This window comes from Brassica napus, unplaced genomic scaffold, assembly GCF_020379485.1.
Source record: "Brassica napus cultivar Da-Ae unplaced genomic scaffold, Da-Ae ScsIHWf_306;HRSCAF=497, whole genome shotgun sequence".
Taxonomy (NCBI): Eukaryota; Viridiplantae; Streptophyta; class Magnoliopsida; order Brassicales; family Brassicaceae; genus Brassica; species Brassica napus.
Genome location: NW_026016305.1, coordinates 93,351 through 117,346, shown reverse-complemented (window position 1 = coordinate 117,346; position 23,996 = coordinate 93,351). Strand labels below are relative to the sequence as shown.

At 35.6% G+C, this 23,996-nt stretch overlaps 2 protein-coding genes across 2 annotated transcripts; one reads left to right on the top strand and one right to left on the bottom strand.

Annotated features, from left to right (window-relative positions):
• The first annotated feature begins 11,746 nt into the window (after window positions 1-11,746).
• Window positions 11,747-13,239, top strand: LOC106446005. Its single transcript, XM_013887671.3, has 3 exons — window positions 11,747-12,050; window positions 12,188-12,300; window positions 12,808-13,239. Exons 1-3 carry the CDS (start codon window positions 11,918-11,920, stop codon window positions 13,093-13,095), a joined length of 534 nt encoding a protein of 177 aa, XP_013743125.1. The 5' UTR covers window positions 11,747-11,917; the 3' UTR covers window positions 13,096-13,239.
• LOC106446004 (clavaminate synthase-like protein At3g21360) lies at window positions 13,147-14,515 on the bottom strand. The gene is given in 4 exon segments (XM_013887670.3): window positions 13,147-13,647; window positions 13,715-13,968; window positions 14,057-14,220; window positions 14,223-14,515. Coding segments are annotated over 4 exon segments (972 nt in total). The 5' UTR covers window positions 14,413-14,515; the 3' UTR covers window positions 13,147-13,283.
• Between the last annotated feature and the right edge of the window lie 9,481 nt (window positions 14,516-23,996).

The following is a 23,996-nucleotide window of genomic DNA, read 5'->3' as shown; positions in this document are numbered from 1 at the left end:
TAAATGTTTCATATATGGTCAACTAATTTTCAGCGTTCATACCAATGTCTTTACTTGGAAGTCTCCGTCTTATATTCGTTCGATGTTGTTAATTACTTGGAGCATTCTGTCTTATATTCGTTCGATGTTATTAACTGAATAATTACTCACATTTTGAAACTTGTACGTCTCTTTCTCTCTCGACCAAAGTAGACTTGCCACCCAATGAAAAGAAAAATTCTAAAAGTATATAAGAATTTTTTTCCAAGAGTTAGAAAAAGTAAAAGGGAAACTGAGTTTGAATATAAAAAAATTGAGGAGTTGAAAAAGAAGAAAGTGGGTAATTTAAGGTAGGGGCCAAAGTTTTTGTGTTTATGAGTTTCAGAGAGAAAGTGATGTGCCGACCAAATCTAGTGATCTTCTCGTAGCACTTCCTTCCCACATTGTGCCTTCTCTCTTTTCCCTTTTCACTTTCTTTTTGTTACTATTTTAATACTATTTTCATATTTACTTAGCATGAAATCACATGGTGTAACATTGACTCGCCAACCAAAAAATCAAATATAACATTTCTTATATAATTATTTTAACCGTGAAGTGTATTTTTACAATCAACACACGAGAGCGCCTAGTCTAGAGACAATCTAGAAGTAGTGACAAAAATTCAGAGGAATCTTTTCTGCTTTTTGACGAAATGTTTAGAGGAATCTCATTCATTACAACTTGGCCATAAAGGTTTAACAATGTGTGGGAGGAAAAAAAAGCTTTTCCGAAGAAAGAGGAATATGTCTGTTTTGATATCATTATATGTCTATTGACAAAAACACAATAGTTTAACTCAGACAAACATCTAAATTACAAGAAACACATAATGAAATAATTATTTGTTTTTTTTTGTAAGTTTTAGCCATTATTAAACCAGTAAACCCCAAACAAGAAAAGAAAAAAAACCTTTCATTATTCTCAAAACATGTTTTGCTCCACAATAATTTGTTATTGTTATTTTTTTTTGGTAAAATATTAAAATTTATACCAGATTTTTAGTTTTTTACTGAAGTTACAAAGATATACAAAAAAACGGATTTGCAGAAGATAAGCTAAACACAAGAACCTAAACCGAGAAAAAAGAACAATAGAACTTTAAACAAACAAGACTACAACTAGATCGTTGAAAGATTCAAAGGATACATAGGCCAAGGCTGAAACAAGAAGCAAGAATACCATCCCCAAGAAGATAGTTAAACCACAAGAACTCACCCAAAGACAACAGCATTCGGCTCGAGTCCACATAACTAGCAGGAACAGACCATACGCTAGACAACACAGAACCTAGCGACTTAGACTGCATGAACAAAGTCCTAAGGAAACCAACCCCTGAACACAAGCAAGGAGTGCGACCCGAGACGCAAAACTAAGGACCACCAAAAGCGTCAAACCGCACAAACCACAACAACCACCAATCCCAAATCTACATACGAAGCTTGAGTAGCCGAAAGCAAGTAGCAGGACAAACACGGAGAGAGAGCAGAAGAAAGAGAAGAAACAACAACTTCAATGCGGCAGAGGCAGGTAGAAACCGGATGAGAAGACCCACCACCACCAGCTCATCCATCAAAACTACCTGAAGAACAGAAAGCGGACCCGACGATAGAAACACGCGACCAGAACAGAATCGAAGAATCAAGGTGTGGAACCCATCCACCGGAGAAGCCGAAGAACAACCACCAGTGCTAGGAAGAGAGGTACCACCGTGCCCCCACAGCAAAGCCTCCACCACCGGTAGACAACTCCGACGGAGAAAACGTTGCGACACGACACTTCCGAGAACCGGAGAGACACGAACCCTAAGCGATGCTTGCCAAAATACCCCTATGAACGCTTCTTCGCTTTGCAAGGGGTGGATCTACGCTGGAGAAGGAATTCCACTGAGGCACACGCTGTCGCCATGAGCGGATCGCCGGAGATCTAAAAAATTGAAAAACTAGATCTGGCCACAAAACTCGATCCTAAACGCCACCCTCTCCCCTACAACAGCCATCCCTCAGTCTCGCTGCTTTTCCATGCTTGTCGTAAATCTCTACAGTCCCGAAGACAATTCGGAGGCGCTCAACAAAACACAGAAGCACAAGTATGTCGACGAGGATAAACTGATGGAAGGAGAGGGAAAGGGAAAAAACATGAAAGGAGAGGAGGAAGAGTTCCGGCACCGAACCCGGACCGAAGAAACATGAGAGCGAGAGAAGAAATACTTTTAGAGAGAACTTTAGAGAGAGAAGTCTTATAGAGAGTGGTTTTGATAAGTTAATGGTCTGTTGTTTTTCTTAAAAACTATTGTGGGTAAACTTTTATAGTGACTAACCCCACTCCGAAAGGCCCTATATCCAGGAAATCCCAAAGGATTTATTCGGAGAGGTACAGTACCACAACACAGAGTATCCACTACAAGAAAACATATTTTTTACGAGGGCAATATACGTTGTAACTTCGTCGTAAACGGGGTGTTACGACGAATGAACCTCGAAACACGTTTCATCGTAAAACGCCCGTCGTAACCGATGTTTCGTCGTAAATGACTTGTTAAGTTTACGACGAAATATATTCCTCGTAAAGCGCAGGGCAGAGATTCGTCGTAAACGACACGTAAAATTTCGTGGTAAACTCCACGTAATGGATTCGATGTAAAGCACACGTAAACATTTTCGTTGTAACACCCTCATAAATGTTTCGATGTAAACTCCACGTAACATTTCGATGTAAAGACCACGTAAAATCTTCGATGTAAAAGACTCGTAATTATTTTCGACGATAATCAGTTGTAAATGTTTACGTCGAGCCTACATCGACGTTTCGTTTTATAATATATTTTGAATATTGTTTTTAACCTCAAATATATATATATAAATTTGAATTTATTTAAAATTCAGAATTTTAAATAATTTTAATTTTAAAACGAAATATGAAAATAAAAAACATTTATAAAAAAGCATTTAAAAGTCATAATATTTAAATTCATAATACAAACCGAAATATTAAAAAAACTACATATCATCGAAGTAGTCGGTGGGGTTGCTCGGCTGTTGACGGGTTGGATCGGACTCTTGGGGATCTCGTACTGGCAACCCAAGAGCGGCTCGTCTCTGACTCAACATTCTCTGCATAACCGGGTTTCCCACGGCCATCACGTCTAGCAAATCCTCAAGAGAGTCTAAACGAACCTGCTGGCTATCCATTCGAGCTTTCATCTGAGAAGTCTCTTCATCCCGTCTCGAAGTGTATGACGAAGTTGCCCTTGCAACTTGGTTAACAGAGCCTATACCGACTATTCGTCCCTTCTTTCTAGGAGCCAGCTATAAAATTAAAACATATATTAATATAGTTATTAAAAATAATGTAAACAAAATTTTTAGTTGTACTACCTCTTCGAAGATTCTGTCGGCTTCTTCGGTGGACAATGTGACGGGTAATCCATCGGGAGACTCCTGAGTTAGTTGCGTCTCCCGTTCTTCAATCCGAGTAGCCACTGCTTGAGCGAGTTTCTCAGATGCAGGATCCACAAAAACTCCGTCGGATGTGGCGTGAGTCATCTTGAATAGGTCAGACAGAGATGGTAAGACTCCCGTCTTCTCCAACTACAAAAAAAAAAAATTAAAAATTATATTAATTGAATATTTTAAAATAAATATTTAAAAACAAAACTTACAACTTCTAGACGGATGCCTGCATGTGGTTTTTGGCCGGTTCTGTGAAGCATGGGCAAATTACCATCTTTATCCTTCGTTCTTCGAGAAGCCGAGCACGAATTGGCCTTTTTGATCGAAGAGGGGTGCTTCCAGTAGGCGATGAGGCCATCCCACACATCCTTCGTGAGCTCAGTGGGCTTTCCCTCATACCCGTCGAGCTCCCACTTGTCCTTCCAATCGGAGACTGTGTTGCAGAGGCGGATCTTTGCTTTTGCAACGAATTCCGCCTTCACCATCTCGGTGATTCCCAAAGACCAATGCCACTTTTGCTGAAACACAAAAAATTTGAAAAAATTACAATTAATAATAATATTTAAAAAATATATACATATTTAAAAGTGAAAATTTAATTAAATTTAAAAATCTTACCGCAAACATTTTAAACCAAGTGATCTTAACGTGATTTGGAGTCTTGCTCCAGTTCGGATATGCCCCGTCGTAGTAACCCTTAATCGTTTTCGAAACGCTCCGGCCAACACGGTTGTTAGCCCCAAACCTGAAAGGAAAACAATTTAACCGTTAAAAAATAAAAATAATTTAAATTTTAATGTAATAAAAATTAATAACTTACCAATAAGTTCCTCGGGGTCTATCGGGGTCTAGAACATCCAAACCCTCCCGTCCAGGCTGGGCAAGCAAATCCTCTACCGTATATCTCGCGAATGGGGCATATGAAGGCACACGCAAATCCGGATGAACTGCACCTTCTGGGACAGGCTCAGGTGCAGCCGCTGGAGGAGGAGGTGGAGGCATATGCGGTGGAGGCATTTGCGGTGGAGGCATCTGCGGTGGAGGAGGACTCCAAGCAACTCTCTGAGAAGGCTGAGAGTCTGGAACTGCGGTGGAGGATGATGGACCGGAAGACGATGGACCGGAAGAAGATGTACCGGAACCATCGTCGCCAAACAAATCTCTATAGCTAGGTGCTCTGGATTTTCTTCTAGGAGCCATCTAAAAAAACTAAAATAAATTTAATCAATTACGACATAATAAAAATATTATTCCGTTACCTAACTAATCACCTAAACTAATTACCTAACTAATCACCTAAACTAATTCCGTTACCTAACTAATCACCTAAACTAATAAAAAAAAAAAAAAAAAAAGAGAGAAGAGAGAGTTTACCTTAGAGAGAGCAAAGGAATTTGGGAGGAATGAGCGAGGCAGCCTCGCTCTCGGCGTCTCCTTATATAGATTAGGATTCGTCGTAAAAGCGACGTTAATTTACGACGAATTTACCAGGCCCGCGTTTTTCCATTTACGACGAATTTACCAGGCCCGCGGTTTTCATTTACGACGAAATTACCAGGCCCGTGTTTTTCGTTTTACGACGAAATTACCAGGCCCGTGTTTTTCGTTTTACGACGAAATTACCAGGCCCGCGTTTTTCCATTTACGACGAAATTACGACGCTTAACCCTAAACACCGAGAATGAAATCCCTAAACCCCAAAGTCACATATCATCTAACATCATATCTTATTTCATACTACTTCTTACTCTTTCTTTTAGAAAATGTTACAATAGAGAAATCCAACATTTGATACATATATTACATCACTCTAAATCGTTTTCGTTCTCATCACTATTACATCACTCTAAATCGTTTTCGTTCTCATCACTATCATTACAATCATCATCGTCGCTTCTCTCGAACTCGTCTTCACGTGCTTCATCTGTCGCATCTTCGGGAATATCTTCATATTGAAAGTTTTGCGGGTCGATCAAAAGGATTTCATCAGTTGGTTGTTCTGGTACCTCAACTTCAGTGATAGCGTCTTCTTCTTGCAAGGGCGGTTCTTCTCCAACGACAATGCGTCCACGAGGTGTAACTTTGATAGCAGTTACCCAGTTTATCCCGGAAGTTCGAAGCCGAGGATAAGGAAGGAAGCTAACTTGCTCGGCTTGTGAAGCTAAAATGAAAGGCTCAAATTTGTTGTATCTTCTCCCAAAATTGACATCCACAACACCAAATTTGTTATACCGAATCCCTCGGTTCACAACAGGATCGAACCATTCACATTTGAAGAGGACGCATTTTAGCTTCAATAACCCCGGAAATTCCACTTCAATAATCTCCTGCAATATCCCTTTCACACATATTCCGTAGTTACTCGTTGCCCGATGTCTCCCATACTCGTATGTGTGAAAGGTAAATCCTCGTGTGAAATACATAGGTGATGTGGTGACCTTTGCAACTGGACCTTGAACCAATTCGTGAAACCATACGGGATAATAAGGATCGTCATAATCAACCTGCAAAAAACATATATATATTCTTAAACACTTACTTAATTAATATAATAGTATGAGATATATTACCTGTGATTTTAACCACTTGACAAAGTGCTTATCTTTACGTGTATCCACATCAGTTGCAGATATTCCTGGTATTGCTTCTTCAACTTGAGATACAAACATCCTGCAAATTGAACAAATAATCAAATCATACATAATTAATTTTAATTCATATAATTAACATTCACAAAAATATTTACCTTTCAAAGTAACGGGTCATTGCATCCTCGCAGTTGAGCAGAATATAAGTGTGGGCACTATGTTTATCTTCTTCACATGACCACCATACTTCTTTCGTTTTACCACCAAACCGTCCAATTTCGCAGAAAATGTCAGGAACACCATCAATTGGATATGATGTCGGTACTCCACCATCATCATATCTCCTAGGAACTCTTTTTCTCGTACGAACAGTTGGAGCAAAGTAGTATGATGTGAAGTTAGATGTTTCGGCTGTCAAACTCCCTGCAACTATTGAACCTTCTACCTTTGCAAGATTTCTTGCTTTCCCCTTCAAATGTTTCATCTGTCGCTCATACGGATACATCCATCCGTTGTGAACAGGTCCACGAAGCAATGCTTCATACGGTAGGTGGACAACTAGATGCTCCATGACGTCAAAAAATGAAGGAGGAAATATCTTCTCCAGGTTGCACAATATGATCGGAATGTTCTGATGAAGTTGTTCGATGACTTCTTCTTTGAACGTACGTGTGCTAAGATCTCTGAAAAATGCTCCGATGGCTGTATATTTTAAAAGGAATCAAATTAATAACATTTCGTAACATATGTATATATATAAATTTATAATTACCTGCAAGTGCTTCGTGGACATTTGCTGGAAGGAGCTCGGCAAAAGCAAATGGAAGCAGTCGTTGCATAAACACATGACAATCATGACTTTTCATTCCGGAGAACTTTTGACCTCGTTCAATACATCTTGACATATTTGAAACATAACCATCAGGAAACTTAACTTCCGATGCAACCCAGTCAAACAAGGTTGTTTTGGCTGCTGATGACAACCGGAAGATGGGAACAGGAACGTTTCCATTGCTCTTGATATGTAACTCACTTCTTGAGCAAATATCAGGTAAGTCCATCCTTGACTTTTTGTTATCTTTTGTCTTCCCAGGGACGTTAAGTAATGTATTCATGATGTTCTCAAAAAAGTTTTTCTCGATATGCATGACATCCAGATTGTGGCGTAAGAGAAGATCCTTCCAATAGGGTAGCTCCCAAAATATACTCTTCTTATGCCAATTGTGAGATACACCATACCCATCAGGCATATTTCCAGGAACATGCCAATTTCCTCCAACCTTAACTGTTTCCTGAGCTCCGTAATAATCAATGTCCGCTTCGATCTGCTGGCCGGTGAGATATGGAGGAGGACTGTCTCTGACAATTTTTTTGTGTCGAAACAATGTCTTATTTCTTCTGTACGGATGGGCAAGTGGAAGAAACCGACGATGACAATCAAACCAACAACTCTTCCTACCATTCTTCAGTTGAAAAGCATCCGTGGATCCAAGACAATACGGACAAGATAATCTTCCATGTGTTGTCCAGCCAGACAACATCCCATAAGCAGGGAAATCACTTATCGTCCACATCAGAACTGCTCGCATCGTAAAATTGTTTTTCAAGGAACAATCGTACGTCCTCACCCCTTCTGACCACAATTGCTTTAGCTCTTCTATCAACGGTTGAAGAAAAACATCAAGAGACCGTTTTGGATGCTTCGGCCCTGGGATTAATATGGTCAAAAATAGAAATTCTTGTTCCATGCACATATCCGGCGGTAAATTATACGGCGTAAGAATGACTGGCCACAAAGAATATTGTCTACCAGACATTCCAAATGGACTAAATCCATCGGTGCATAACCCAAGATAGACATTCCGAATATTTGTAGCAAAATCTCCGTGTACCTTGTTGAAATGTTTCCACGCTCTTGCGTCTGATGGATGTGCAACCTCACCATCTCTCTGGACATGTTCGGCATGCCACCTCATCGACGCAGCAGTCCTCTCAGATTGATATAATCTTTTCAATCTGTCTGTAATTGGTAGGTACCACATCCTTTGGTACGGTACCCTATTCCTCCCACGGCCTTGCGGTTTGAATCGTGGTTTTTTGCAGAATCGACACTCTTCTAACTTGTCATCTTCCTTCCAGTAGATCATGCAGTTGTCGATGCAAACATCAATCATCTCCGAGGGTAACCCAAGACTATAAACCAATTTCTGAATCTCATAATAAGATTCAGCAGACACGTTGTCTTCTGGCAAATACTCTTTAAACAACTCCGCCCATGCATCCATGCAATTCTCAGGTAAATTATGATCCGTTTTAATATTCATCATCCTAGCTGCTAGAGACAATTTAGAGAGACCTTCTCTACAACCAGTGTAGATTGGTTGATTTGCAGCATCTAGCATTTCATAAAACCTTTTTGCATCCAAATTAGGTTCTTCTACATTTCCAGTTCCATCTGCTATTGTTGTAGTTGTTTCTAAAAATGCATCACTAATCATATCTTGAACCCTATCATGATCTACCATCTGCTCCTCTTGATGATAATTATGTTCATTATGCACATGATTCAGTTCTTCATTATGATGAGCATCCTCAAAATTAGCATTACTACTACTAGCTTCATTTCCCCCATAACCCTCTCCATGTTGATACCAAATGTAGTACTGTGGTGTAAATCCTTTGTTTACTAAATGATTCCATACAGTTTCACTACGTGCAAATTTTGAATTCTTGCATTTTGAACAGGGGCGGAACATCTTACCGCTTTCCTGCGTGATCGGTGTACAGCCCGCCTGGTGCATGAATGTCTCTAGCCCGTTCAGAAATGCATTCGTCACTCTCCCGTCGGAATCTTTGTGCAAATACATCCAACTTCGTAACTCGTAAATACTACCGCCACCGACCATTTTTTCTTCTATTTTTTTTAAAAAATTTTTTTTTTTCCGTTTGGATCTTGTGAGGAAGAGAGTTGTGTGTTGTGAGGAAGAGAGTTGTGGGAAATGACATATATATAGAGAAATTTTCGAGTTGGGTAGTTGAAATATAACAACGATTTTACAAGGAAACTTTTACATGGATTTTACATAGTTTTTTTACAACGACTTTACAACGAACTTCGATAAGTTTTTCACCTAAATATAACGGTAACATGATTCGTTGTAATATCGATGTAAAGTTTTCTTTTCGACGTACTTACGTCGTAATATTACATGGCGTTTACGACGAAATTTGGTTTCTTTGGGTTCGTCGTAATTGCGTTGTTAACCCACCATTTACTATTTCTAAGACAACGATAAGGAACCTGTGTCGTTCGTCTGTCTGCCAATTCAGTGGAACGACAAGGAGAAAGTGGACGGAAGTGCAGCTGGTTTGTACTTGAGAGGAACCTTTGCGATGGTCGGAGGTTCCACTCAAGTATAAACCAACTGCACTTCCCTCCATTTTCTCCTTGTCGCTCCACTGAATTGGCAGACAGACGAATGACTCATGTTCGTTATCGTTATCTTCGAAATAGTAATTGGTGGCTGAATGAGGAGTTGTGTGTTGTGAGGAAGAGAGTTGTGTGTTGTGAGGAAGAGAGTTGTGGGAAATGACATATATATAGAGAAATATGGTAAGTTTTACATGGATTTTACATAGAAAATTTACAACGCGTTTACAACGAATTTAGGTAAGTTAAAGCACATTGAATATACGTTTTCACCTTTATATAACGGTAACACGATTCGTTGTAATGTCGATGTAACGTTTACAACTATTTCGCATTCCACGTACTTTCGTCGTAAACTTACATTGACTTTACGACGAAAACGTTTTGTCGTAAATTACCATGGAGTTTACGACGAAGTTATGTCTCGTCGTAATTGCGTTGTAAAGCGTATGTAAATTTACGAGGAAATTATTTCCTCGTAAAACGCCGTTGTTACTGCTACGTTTTCTTGTAGTGATCGAACATGCGACTTTTGGCAGTCGTTTGTGATAATCTCAAAGAACCAGTAGGCCACTTTGATATCTCATTTTGTTATTGTATTGTGAGTCACAGAACAAGCTAGGCAATAAAAAGGGATCTCAGACTATTCTTAACTACCTCCACACATAATTGAATGTACACCATCACAATAGAAGCCTGATCTCTACTAACCATGATAGGGACAACAACAAGAGTTTGAACAAAGAGAAGAGTATCCCTTATATACTAAAGCACAAGTCACTTGACTAATAGAATTGTGACAAATGGAAAAGAAAATTTTTTTAAAAAAAACAATTGATTTAAAAGAAAATCTCTTACATTCCTAATTTTTAGCAATTTTCTTTATACACGTTCAAAGTCACTTGACCATGATTTCAAACTGTTTTTGATTTTCCTCTTTTATATAATTTACTCTCTGTTTCTTTTTTCCTCAATTTTTCTATTTTCTCACGCAAACAAAAGAATGAAAGATCTTTTCATCTCTCTTAAATTTTCCTTGGGTTTCTTCATATTTTTTTTCTGCACCAATTTATTTTTAAAATTATTCATCTAGATTAATACTTAAAAGCTTATTATCAACAAGATTTAGATTGATATAGAGGAATTACGGGATGCAATTGATATTGGTACGATAACTTTGAAGAGATTTGATTTTAGATCACTACAACATAACTAACTTAGAAACTTTCTCGATCTTTTGATTTACAGGGCTTGGAGGTCACAGTTTAGAGAAATAGAATGGAACATACGTTCAGCAATAACTCAATTGCAGTTGTGATTTGTGAATCAAAGAAGCACAAGCTTTTGACATGACAAAAAATGTTTTAACGTTTTCCATTCTTTGCTATTTTTTCTGATTTGTTGACTAATGTTTCATTGGTTGAATCAATTATTTTCCAGTATTCACAACTGCAATTGAGTTATTGCTGAACGTATCAAGGAGATTATTTTTTTTTATCCAAAGGTAAATTTACTTTACTTAATTATTGCTATACAAATTTTTAATTTACAAAATGCAAACTTAAGCTGTAAATTTCAACCTTATAAATTCAAAAAGAAAATTGTCAGGTAAATCAACATGTGGAAAATAAGTAATGTGAATTAATTTTGTTTACATGTGTGCTTTAAAAAATATTTCAGGTAAATCAACATAAAATGTCAATTTTAAACTATAAAAATTAAAATAGTAAATTATTAGATTCATCATATCTAAAGTTACACTAAACTAAATTAAGTATTTTTTATTCTGTACGTAACCATCAAATATTGATATAAAGTTTTTCTTTCAGACTTTCAACCACTTTATTTCAATGCATGTACCTCTAAAATGATATGTTACTGTTTATATAATATTTTAAATAATATTCACTATGATTGAAAATTATGATGATGATCAAATAATTTCTAATATAATGAATTGATCTGTGCGTAGCACAGGCATAATACTAGTAAAGATATAAAACATGAAATAAAGCTACAAGTAATATTATTATACGAACCTGATCTCTACTAACCGTGGAAGCCCATTATAGAGACCAATGATGGCACGGTTACGATCATTCACATGACCATCTTGATCACTCCGAGAGGAGTTTACTGACCTCTGGGCGGAAAATTATATGGGCCTTTATCCATATTGTTTGGGCTAAACAACCAAAAAAAAAAAAAGTGGGTTTGGAGGTTCTGTGCGCGAGTTCGAATACCGCAGTGGGTAAAACAAACCCATTCAAGGCAAACACGTTCCTTCACTTTCTTGGTTCTCTCTCTCTGTGCCTCCTGAATAAGGCAGGGGAAGGGAAGGGAGGGCTACCGTTATATCCCTCCACATTGTAACCATCATCTGCAAAACAACACAGAGTTGTAATCTCTTGTATAATAAGAGTATCTCAATGGGTCAGCAACTGCGTCGAGCCGTTGGGAGAGTCAAAGAAGTTGAAAAGTTTCCATCAAGGCTCGATCGGAGATCTCTTCCAAAAGAAGAACTCAGCGCCGGGAAATCTCCGTCTATCAATGATGTTTCTGGTATTCGGAAGTTTTCACATTTCTACTTATCAACACTGATTTGATGTTGCAGAATCTTGGATTTTGTTTCTTCTCTAGACATGTTCCTTTTGTTTTGTTTTTTTTCTTGAATCTGAGTTTTGTTGGGTATTTTCAAGCTCGAGGAAGCAGCAGTGATGATAGTGAAAGAGACCCACAATACGATACAATGTTGAACCAAATGGTTGGGAGAATAAAGGCTAAACCCGGTGGTAAAGCTGAGATGGGCGAGGTTACTAGTGTCTTGTTTTTTTTTTTTTGATGTTATCAGGACAAGTATATATGTGCTATTAAGTTAGTGTCCATCCTAATCCATCCACAAACGGCTAAGTTTTTTACTGTACTATGTCTGTGTTATCTCAACTTGTGTGACTGTGTGAGGTTTTTTTTTTCATTAGTCATGTAAAGATCTTGTAGCTGATTGAATTTAAGTTGATAGTTGGATGAAGGTTTCTTGAACATTGCCGACTTGTTACCTATTGTAAGGTGATAATAATATTTTCACAGATGGTGTTGGGGTCTCCTACACGCTAGAGTATATTATATTTGGCATGAGTAACTGTTATATGTCGTCTAGCCCCAAACAGACTGTATCCCATATCCTGCTGTTGATCTTAGTGCTGCTGATTGTGTAGATTAAGTTAAATGAGAGATGAACTGTGAGGATATTGATAAAATAATAGTATCATATTCTTGTCTTTCCGTCTTAACAAAAGGTCATGCTTTGTGATTTAAACAGGCATCGGTAGTGGAAACGTCGAAAAGGCCACTCCCAAAGCTCCGGAACACTACTCCTGAATCAACAAGGTACGAGGCAAAACCGGTGCCGCAAGGAACACTAAACGTGGCTCAAGTGAGACGCATCATGCTTCTCTATCAGGGCAAGGCTCAGGATCACAAGGGTCCAATGACTCTGAACGAAGTTGCCAAAAACTACAGGATTGACGTCTCCCAGGTCCAGAAAATCACCCAGTTCCTGTCCTTGCCACCAGAGGCTACTGATAAGCAGAAGAAACGATATGAATAAAAAGTAAAGACACTTATGTGCGTCTATGTAACACAGAACCAGAGATGACAATGACTTCGAATTTTCATTCTTTCTCTTAAGGAATAATGTAAGACACTAGTAGCTAAGAATACAAAGCTTTAGTCACGTGTGACAATACCATAAGGATGAGTTTGTATACAGGTTGTGGAACAAGACAATATAACAATCTATTTGCAGAGCGATGCAAGCACTCTGCGAGGAGGAACAAACGGTCTACGTGAGTGAAGAACAGCCCAGTTGTCTATAAGCAGAACATCTCCTCTCTGCCACGGAACAGCAACACATTCTTCTTCGAGTATCCTTAAACAGTCATGGACTATATCTTCAGGTAAAGGCTCCCCGTTTCCAAAAGTCACAGCCTTCCTTGGATCATTCCTCTTATCCTCCCACCCTGTGTAAGCAGCCACCATGCTGTTAAACCACACTTTACGATTCCTCGACTTGTCAAACTTGATCGCTGGGATTGGACCCATTATAGTCTTGGCTCCTCCTTCCTCGGTCCATTCCAGTTTCATTCCCAGCTTAGCCGCCCTGTCGATTCAAAGTCCTCAGTGTTATCAAGAGAGAGACTATTAAGAGATGATGAAGTTAAAGTTACCTTTCCTCAGCAACGTTCTTGTCATGAGTCAAGAATGTTGATTTCCAGCCACGGCCGATGGGTGAAGAAGGATCATCATCTTCACCTAAAACCCTGACGTAGACCAAACCATGTTCCTCCAACCTCTGAACAAACTCTGGATGCTTCTCCTTCATTCTCTCGTACACAACGTGACTCAACACGATAGGTGTCTCTCCTCCAGAGTTAGGCTCCACCTCGCAGTAAAAGAACAACTTTGATGGAAACTCAGGAACCTAACAACAAACATCTTTCAAAGATCCAATTTTTATATATTCATTGTAATAAAAAAAAAAAAAGATAAAACCTTTTTTTAAAACAGACCTGAGCCATCTCGTGGTGAAATGGGATCTTTTGATCAGGTGGGGACTCGTTGGCGGTGAAGACACGTCCTACGACGCTAGTGCGTGGCGCGGCGCCTCCTACGTAAGGAAGCTCGTCGAAACCGAAAGCCTCAACGACGTCGTTGAAGTCGGTGGCGGAGTTCACGGGAAGCCTCTGAAGAGGACGGCTCCGGATCGGTGGAGGAGGGAGTCGAGATAGGGTTTGTGGGTGGTGATGGTTTGTGTGAAGAGTGGGAGAGACGGAGCGGGGAGTGACGGCGAGATTACCGCCGGGAAAGGTTTCGATTCGTAGAGCTTTTGCTGTGGGATTCGAGTTTCGACAAACGGTTCGGCCATTTTTGTCGATGTTTCTAATTTTTTTTCAGGCTATGTTCTTGCAAAAGTCTGTTGCTCGACAATTCGTGTCAGTATCTGAGTATGTCCATGTGTACTCACTCAATGTTGTTTGTTATCTCTAACGATTGATTTATGAAAATAAAAAAGCTATTAAATTCATATTTAGCTCTCCTTTTTCACATGGAGGTTTTTAACATTTTTTTACAGTTTTCTTAGCAAAATCAACAAAAATTCAAATATATTTTCACATTGAATACTTTATTTGTTTCTTTTTTTTTTAAAAGGATCCTCACTCTCAATCGTAACCCTATGTGGCTGCTAAATCAATACTATTAAAACAGAAGACCCTTTTTTGAGGTGCCCTTCTGTTTCAACAATATTTACAAAACAATGCCACTAGATTATTTTTAAACTATGATTTTAATTAAATTACTAGGTGTTTTGCCCGTACTTACGGGCTTAAGCATTTCATAATTATTTATTAATATATGCATTACTAAATAAGCAATTATAATGATAAATTATTCTTTTATTTTTTATTTAAAAATTCGTACTTATTATAATATTTTGAATTTTTTTGTATACTATATTTAACATTAAATAATAAATGTTAGAAATCACTCAATACCATATTTTCAATTATATAAATTAAGAATTTATATTGATTAATATAAATATGTTATTAAAATATATTTTAGGATAACAACACAATATATATAGGAATTATCTTTTATTTTAAAATATATTTTTTTAGATTTTAAATAATTCTTATTATTATTAGTGTTAATCACTTACCTTGAAAAAATTAAAATTTGTTTTTATTTTAGCTAATTTTTATATTTTATTCATTAAGGGTAGCATCATATTTAACCGCTCTAACCAATCAAAATATCATTTTTGAAGATCCCAGAATGAATCTCTAAAAATTTCTTCAGAAACTTGTTTGGTAAGTAAGAAGGAAAATCATTACACGAAGTAATGCTTGTCATTTGATAAAACGGATTTGTCCTATACTATGTTGCATAATTCACAAGTGTAAAATTGCTTATAAAAAGTTAGATAATCTTACATGAACTAAAAACAGAAATCTTACATGAACTAAAAACATACATCATCAAAAATAATATTGTAGTGTACTCACAATTGCATCTTCAAGAACCATTTCAATGGAGACAACTTTTTTTGATCTCCACAACTTCCACAATTTCATAACGCACACCTTTAATTTGTAACTATTGTTCCCTGGTTTAATATCATCAATAAATACTAAAGTAGTTGGCTTTCCACGTAGATGAGACATGTTTTGCATTGAGTAAAAAACGCTATTTAGATATTAGAAGTTTGATTTTGAAGCTTTTAAGGACATGGGGATTAACTTACGTATATATATACAGCCTCGGTTAAATAGTTTGTTTTATTTAGAAAGTTAAGTCCAATGATAATAAGGATAATAATAATAATAAAGAATAAAGATAGAAGATAGAAACAAAACGTATGTTGAAATCAACCAAATCATATAATCAAAAGGAGATATACCTCATTCTTGAAATCTTCATATACGAATTATTTTAGATATATAGATAATTTTGTCTAAATAAATTAATTAAATAAAAAATAGTATATATAAAAATTATTCATTAAGGGTAATATAGATATTAACCGCTCTAATTTTTAACGTGAGAACTTCGTTGCAAAATTTTACTTCGCAAATAATAGTATAGATAAAGCATTATTTACTTATTCCACAAAATCTTCTCTTCCAACAAACTAATCTATTAAATCATTAAATCTATCGTAACCTAACTAATCTTATATTATTTCTCTATACTAAAACAAAAATCTAACTATATTATTTCTATTAACATAACCAATCGTAAACCATATGTTTTTTTTTGAAGTATATGGTGTTGTGTGGGTTTTACGTATTGAAACTTACACCATCGAATAACATACAAGATTTTCAAATTGACATGTAATATATATACATAAAGTCTGATATAATGTATTTTGGCAGTATTCATAATTATACGTTCCTAACATATATGATCCCTAATTCACAATACCCTAAACCCCAAATCATTAGTTTTTATTTTATGTTTACCCCTCATCTATTGAAAATAAACCATAAAAACAGAATTAGGGATAACTGTTAAATTAAAGTCGAAGTGTTTTTTTTTTAAAATATATATGCTTAATAACAAATTTATTATTATACTAATTTCTTTTTTAACTATTCAAATACTGTGCCGGTTGTTATCGTAGTTGCAATTTTTTTTTCAAATCAATAACAAACAATAGAAGTTAGAAAAATAAAAAATCGTAAACCTTAATATTTAAAATATTAGAGCAGAAAAACTAGCGCCCAATCATTATAATTCTCAATCTTCCACAAATCAACTTTTGTGAAACAGAAACTAAACAAATGGTTAGTTTATAACAAACTGACGAATATGCTGAAATGGTATTAGATGGTATAAAACTTTTTTTTTACAACAAGATGGTATAAAACTACATTCATCAACAGCTTGACAAAAGCATTTACCACAAATAACAAAAAAAGACTAATCAGTCGTAAAATTAAGTTTTCTTAGCAAGATTAAACTTTTTAAAACTTTTTGGCGGATTCAAATCAAAGTGCTTCACTCATGGAAGCAATTCACAGCCAGATCCGAAGCAAGCTTGGAGATCATATTCTCATATGCATATGTAAGTGCGCTTTTGAGGGTTTTTGGTATATTACGGTCTTATTCATCTATATTAAGTACTGCATTACATATAATGATCACATATACACCATAATATTTTTTTTTTTAGTTTTCATTTCATAACTAACATAATCAGTTCTATCCCTAACTTATAAAATTATTATAATTTTTTCCGTCTATTGTGCTTAACAGAATCAGTTCTATGCTGATCTAAAAAGAATATTTTCATTGCTTTCTTTTATCTCACTTAAACTTCACTGCTCCTTCTACAGATCCTACAGAACATTAAAATTTTCTATCAGAACAAAAACAATATTGTATCAACATTAGTAGTTTCATTATAACAAATACAACATTATATAAGGCATCCAGAGACTTATATACGTGTTGTTTCAGGCAGTTTAGAAATTCCTAAAACAATTCCAAAGTAGAATAGTTAATTAATTTCCAACTATACATACTCTATATAACTGGCTATGAGGACAAATTAAAACAATTAAATCCAAGCAGGTTAAATTTTTGTAAGGAATTAATTTATTAAAAAAAGCCTTACGAAAACTTACGTCTTTGAACAAAAAAAAATTCACCTCACTAAAATCTTGAAGTTAAGAAATAGCATTACTTACATGAGTTCTTTGTAAACTGCATCAGCTGCTTTCATTTATTTTCTTATGTGTCCTTCGAAGCTTGACTAAATCAGAAAATTACGAGATAAAAAAACCCAACAAGTACCAGATTAAACCATGCGTGTTTCTTCTTCGAAAAGGACCCCACTTCATCTTCCTGAATTATTTGCTAATTCCTTATCTTCCAACATCACCTCATCTTCACTTTGTTTTTATGTTAGATCCATCTGATTTTTTTTTCTGTCAACAGATTCATCTGATTTAAACCATGCGTGTGAAGAATATTTATACACACAAAAATCCAGAAATTAAAAAAGGTCAAAGAAATTGAACAAATACCTTTAGAACGTTGAGAAATCTCTAATTAAACATATGCCTTTGAGATATATTGATATTACTTTACATATCTCTCTCAGGATTTACTGTATATTTATAATTGAGCAGTTTTTAATAAATTATAAAATGTTTAAGGTTGTACTAGATTACTTTTTGGAAAACAAATTATGTATACAATTTTACCCCCAAATAGTATTCTCATTGACAAAGTGATATATAAGTGATATTGAATTATGTGTTAATTTGTTTAAAAAAAAATCATTAACACTAAATTAAAATTTTCAATTGCAAAATCCATAATTGTAAGTTTGTAACCTTTACATAACTACTACAAATCTCAAAAATTTAATTGTAACCTTTACATAACTACTAAAAATCTCAAAAATTTAACCATTAAATAAACACAATAGGTGTAGATTATATCTAAACTCTTCCCAAAATTCATAAATGCAACTCTTATAAATACTAAAGAATTCATACAAATATATATAATGATGTCTTTGTTGCAAAAAATGTGATACAAATTCAAAAATACAAACTGATATCAAATTCAAAAATACAAACTGGTAACAAATAAAATTTTGTTTGAAAAAAATATTGCGCTTTTAAAGCGCAAGTAAGAATCTAGCCATGTGTCAAAATGGTATAATCTATACATTATAAATTATTTATAACAGAAACATTACAAATTGATATATTTTAAAAATAAAAATAAAAAATTTATATGATAATAATATATATACAAAAATAAAAAATCCATACATTTTTTTAATAATTAAAGATGAATCATAGTAACATTTTTCTCTTATAATAGTAATTTATATCTTATTTAATATGAAAATAATAATTACATACAATTTCAACTAATAGTATAGATGGATCATAGTTTAATATGTAGTTAATGTTTTTCCTTAATCATAGAAATTAGTTTTAATTTAATAAGATATAAAAAATTGTAATCTATTGTGTCTTATTTTATTTGTAATCTATTAATTTAAAATTTCACATTACACAAAAATATAGTTACATATTGTCACAATATCGAAACAATATTACACATCTTGAAGTTAAATCTCCGATGAATACATAAACATATTGATGATTTGATATGTTAATATAACATGAAATAAATCCCGCGCTTTCAAAGCGCGGGTCAAAATCTAGTTTGTATTATATAGACAAGGAATATTCGAATCAATTTAGCCAATGCCCGTCAAAACACTGAGTTCAATTCGTACTAGGAAAAATTATTTACAATACTTAGATTCCCGTCAAAGAAACGAAATCACATTTTTTTAAACAAAAAAAAAGACACCGGGTGAATTTAAGCATTTATATACTAGTTTTTATTGGTCAACACAAATACGGATATACCATATATACGCATAAATGACTGTTATTGGATGAATTCCCCTTAAGAGGTTCATTATATTGAATAGGATATACCATATATACACATAAATGACTGTTATTGGATGAATTCCCCTTAAGAGGTTCATTATATTGAATAGGCTATATAAAGCTAAAGTTGTTAAACATATCACATATAAATACTAGAAAATTAGGAATATTCTCCTATATTCTTTCACCCTCCCGCAGTCGAAGCATCGTATGGTAAGATGGTCAGACTGGATCGGAACTGCTGAAAGAGTGTTGCCGGGAGTCCTTTGGTAAAGATGTCCGCATATTGGAGTGGTGTTGGTACATATAACACTTTCACTTTGTCGATGGCCACCTTCTCGCGTACGAAATGGATATGTAGCTCCATGTGTTTTGATCTTTGATGTTTGACGAGGTTAGAAGAGAGGTATACTGATCCAATTTTGTCGCAGTAGACGACAGAGGCTTTGGTGATCTTGTAGTGGAGTTCAAGCATTAGGTTGCGTATCCAGCATAGTTCTGCAACCGTGTTGGCCACGCCTTTGTATTCAGCTTCAGAGCTCGATCTTGAAATTGTTTGTTGTCTATTAGCTGACCAGGAGACTAGACTGGGGCTGAGAAAGACACAGAACCCTGAGGTGGATCTTCGTGTATCAGGACAGCCTCCCCAGTCTGCGTCTGTATAAGCTGTCAAAGTGTCGATATTCCCTCTATAGAGCTGTTGTCCATGTGAAATTGGGCCCTTTACATATCGTATGATGCGCTTCAAAGCTTGAAAGTGTGGAACGCGAGGGTCATGCATATAGAGACAAATTTGATGGACTCCGTAGGAGATGTCGGGGCGTGTGAATGTGAGGTATTGTAAGGCGCATGCTAAGCTGTGATATTCTGTGGGGTTCGCAAGCTTGTCTCCTTCTTCAGCTGAAAGTTTGGATTTGATGTCTACGGGCGTGGTGACCAGTTTAGACGTGCCCATGTTTGCGCGCTTGATTATGTCTTGAGCATAAGCGCTTTGACTAGAAAGAGGCCTTGTTTGTTGAAGTCCGCCTTTATTCCTAGGAAGTGCTGCAGACGACCAAGATCAGTCATGGGAAATTCGGTTTGAGTGCCTCAATGATTTTGTTGAGGAGTGTTGTTGATGATGATGTTAAGACAATGTCATCAACGTATAATAGAATGTATGCTAGTTCAGCTCCTTTCCTGAATTCAAATAAAGATGTATCTGTCCTGCTTATGACAAAGCCAAGTTTCATTAGAAATTTTGCAAAGTGCGCATTCCAGGCTCTTGGAGCTTGCTTGAGGCGAGAGATAGCCTTTCGAAGCTTGCAGACATGGTTGGGATGTTGCTTGCTGACAAACCCAGGAGGCTGATGCATGTAGACTGTCTCCTCTATGTCTCCATGGAGGAAGGTGTTTTGTACATCCAATTGATGTATCGGCCAGTTGTTTGCAACACCTATGTGGAGTACAGTTCGAATGGTTGTTGGTTTTACCACTGGAATAAAAGTTTCATTGAAGTCAATACCTGCTTCTTGTGATTTACCATTCGTAATTATACAAGACTTGTGCTTCTTAAGCTTCCCATTCCCTTCGTATTTGTGTCTGTGGAGCCACATTGACCTGATAAGATTGACATTTTTTGGATGTGGTACCAAGTCCCAAGTCATAGTCTTAATCATAGCACCATATTCATCAAACAATGATGGGTTCTAGTTAGGGTCGGCTAAGGCTTGGATGTGGCTCTTTGGTAGTGGCGATTTGGTAGTGGTAAGAAGGGAGACTATAGGTTTAGGTTTTGTGATTCCTGACCGTGCTCTCGTTGTCATTGGGTAATGAGATGGAGTCGTCTGAATCGTGTTAATGGGTGGGTTTGTTTGTGTTGGCTGTGGTGCCGGCAGAGGTTTTGTAAGGATGGTTTTGAAAATGGGTGCTGGTTCATCTTGATGGTCAAGAAAGTGATACTTTGAGCCATCATGTTTTGGTTATGCAGCAGGAAATTTGTCCTCGTCAAAGTAGACATGTCTGGAGAGGATTATTTTGTTGGTTTTTAGGTTTAGACAATGGTAACCACGGTGTTGGGATGGGTAGCCAAGAAATAGACAAGGTGTAGAGCGAGGTGAGAGTTTAGGGAGATGAGAGTGGTTGAGGTTTGGAAAGCATAAGCAACCGAACACTCTTAAGTGGCCATAGGTCGGGGTTGATGAAAGAGGACAATATGAGGTATTTGGTTTTGGATTGCTGCAGAAGGAATGATGTTGATGAGATGAACCGTGACATGGAGGGCTTCAACCCAATAACTCGGTGAAAGTTTATCCTGAGCAAGTAAAGACCGTATAGCATTGTTGATCGTTCGGATCATGCGTTCGGACTTACCGTTTTTCTGAGACATATGGGGACAGGAAAATCTAACTTGGATTCCATTCGTATCAAAATAATTTTGAAATTGAATGTTGTTGTATCAAAATGTTTTTAATTGTTGTTTTGAAGTCAGAAAGAGAATAGAAAAGAGATGTAAGAGAAGAGATGATAGATAGGAGTTGGCGTAGAAGAAAAAAAAAACTTAGATCAGAAGCTATAGCTCTGATATCATGTTATTGGGTGAATTCCCTTTGAGAGGTTCATTATATTGAATAGGTTATATAAAGCCAAAGTTATTACACATATCACGTAATACAGTGAGATATTAACAAGATAGATACTAGAGAATTAGGAATATTATCCTATATTCTTTCAATGACTAGCAAAATTAGTTAGGTTATAAGGCAAGTTAAAAAAAATCTTACTTAGGTTTACGATACATTGTTCTTTAGCTTAGCAGCAGCGTCAGCATGCATGTCTCCAAAGGAAAAAAAAATTGAGGAACAAGTTAAAATATTAGAAAATTGCTTTAGATACATTGGAACTTCACTTAATCGAATAATTAAGCTTTTGCATATACTAACATTTAACACACAGAAAGAAAAATTGTTATAATTGTTTTCTTCAGTGAGCCGTTTGCCACAATGAGTTCTTATTACCTACGGCATACGAGCTATTACATACTGTGTGTATTATAAAATATTAATGGATTATAAACGAGATCATACGAATTATATTGATGAAAAAATATTATAATATTACTCCTATGGGTTAATTTTACGTTGTTTGAATCTGGTATTGTAAAATCTATTTTTTGGTTGCTGATGATGTATGTAGACCGTATGTGCAAGTATGCTGTCGATACTATAAAATACTTGTGGTCGTGTAATATGACCCAGCATCGAGTTTTCGATGGTAGATTATTGCATTCAATTAGTTATCTAATAGAATTCTGAATCAAATTATATTTAATTTTGCTTTTAGTCATAGTTGCAACTTGCATGCATGGAAAATAGTTGACTTTTTGTAACTCAAGAAATAGTTTACTTTTCTCAGCCAAAACTAGGTGATCTCATTCCCATAGTTATTTATAAAGACATTTTCTTACGTGGCTTCCGTCTTGCGGATGGGGCTCACTGCTCACTGGCCATTCTTTTAGTTTGAAGTACCAACAAGACGTCATCGCACGTAATGAATTAGAATGGTTTTGAAAAGAGTTTCTCACTCATATTTGCATATTATGCGATTATGTAACGTTTTTATAACCAAATTTAGCTATCTTCTATATCCATTTGTTAAGTAGTCGTTTTTTTTTTGCTGAACTATTAATATCAAATACCAAGAAATTCAAATTTGTGGAAAAGTTTGTATGAGTATTAATGATTAAATTTTTTTTGTTCTCGAGTACTACTTCATGTGGAAAACAATAAACTACCAACGTTCTAATGGCCTACTAGTAGTTCTCGGGTTTACATCATTTTGATACAAAGTGTTATTTTAAAAAATTAAGATCTGAAATTTCCATAATTAAAAAATAATAAACAGGAATAGTTTGTTAGCAATTCTCTTTTAACTATTTTTTTCAAACCCTGAAAATATATTATAACTACTCATATGGGTTAATTTTATGATGTTTGAATCTGGTATTATGAAATCTATTTTTGGTTGCAGGTGATGTATTTAGACCGTTTGTGCAAGGAACTTTTACACTGATAAAAAATCTGCAGACTTCACTAAATACTTTTTTAAGAGGATGTTGAATTCAAAGGAACGATACTAATTGAATACTTTTCGCTTGCAGTGTAATTAGAGCATCTCTAAAAAATAACTCTATTTTGAAGTTTCCAAAATTCTATATTTGAAGTTTCAATGTATTTTTCTCCAAAAGTAAAACTTCAAACCGAACTTCAAAATTATTTATATTTTACACTATAGTCATTATATTTGTCATAGTTGATGTAAATTCGTAAGACTTCTATAAATAACTAGTACATATATATAAATATTACAGAAATATTAATTAAAAAAATCTTACACTAAAATATAAAATTATAAATAAAAGTACATTATTAAATATTAAACTGCAAGCAAATAATATATTATTCCATAAAATTATTTTCGTAATGCTCTCATATATGATCAACTAGTGCATTTAGAAGTAAAAAATGATTCTCTTTTT

Coding starts and splice junctions, on each gene's coding strand:
- LOC106446005 (XM_013887671.3), top strand. CDS start 11,918: ATGGGTCAGCAACTGCGTCGAGCCGTTGGGAGAGTCAAAGAAGTTGAA. Junction 12,051..12,187: donor GTCTATCAATGATGTTTCTG/GTATTCGGAAGT, acceptor GGTATTTTCAAG/CTCGAGGAAGCAGCAGTGAT. Junction 12,301..12,807: donor GTAAAGCTGAGATGGGCGAG/GTTACTAGTGTC, acceptor TGATTTAAACAG/GCATCGGTAGTGGAAACGTC.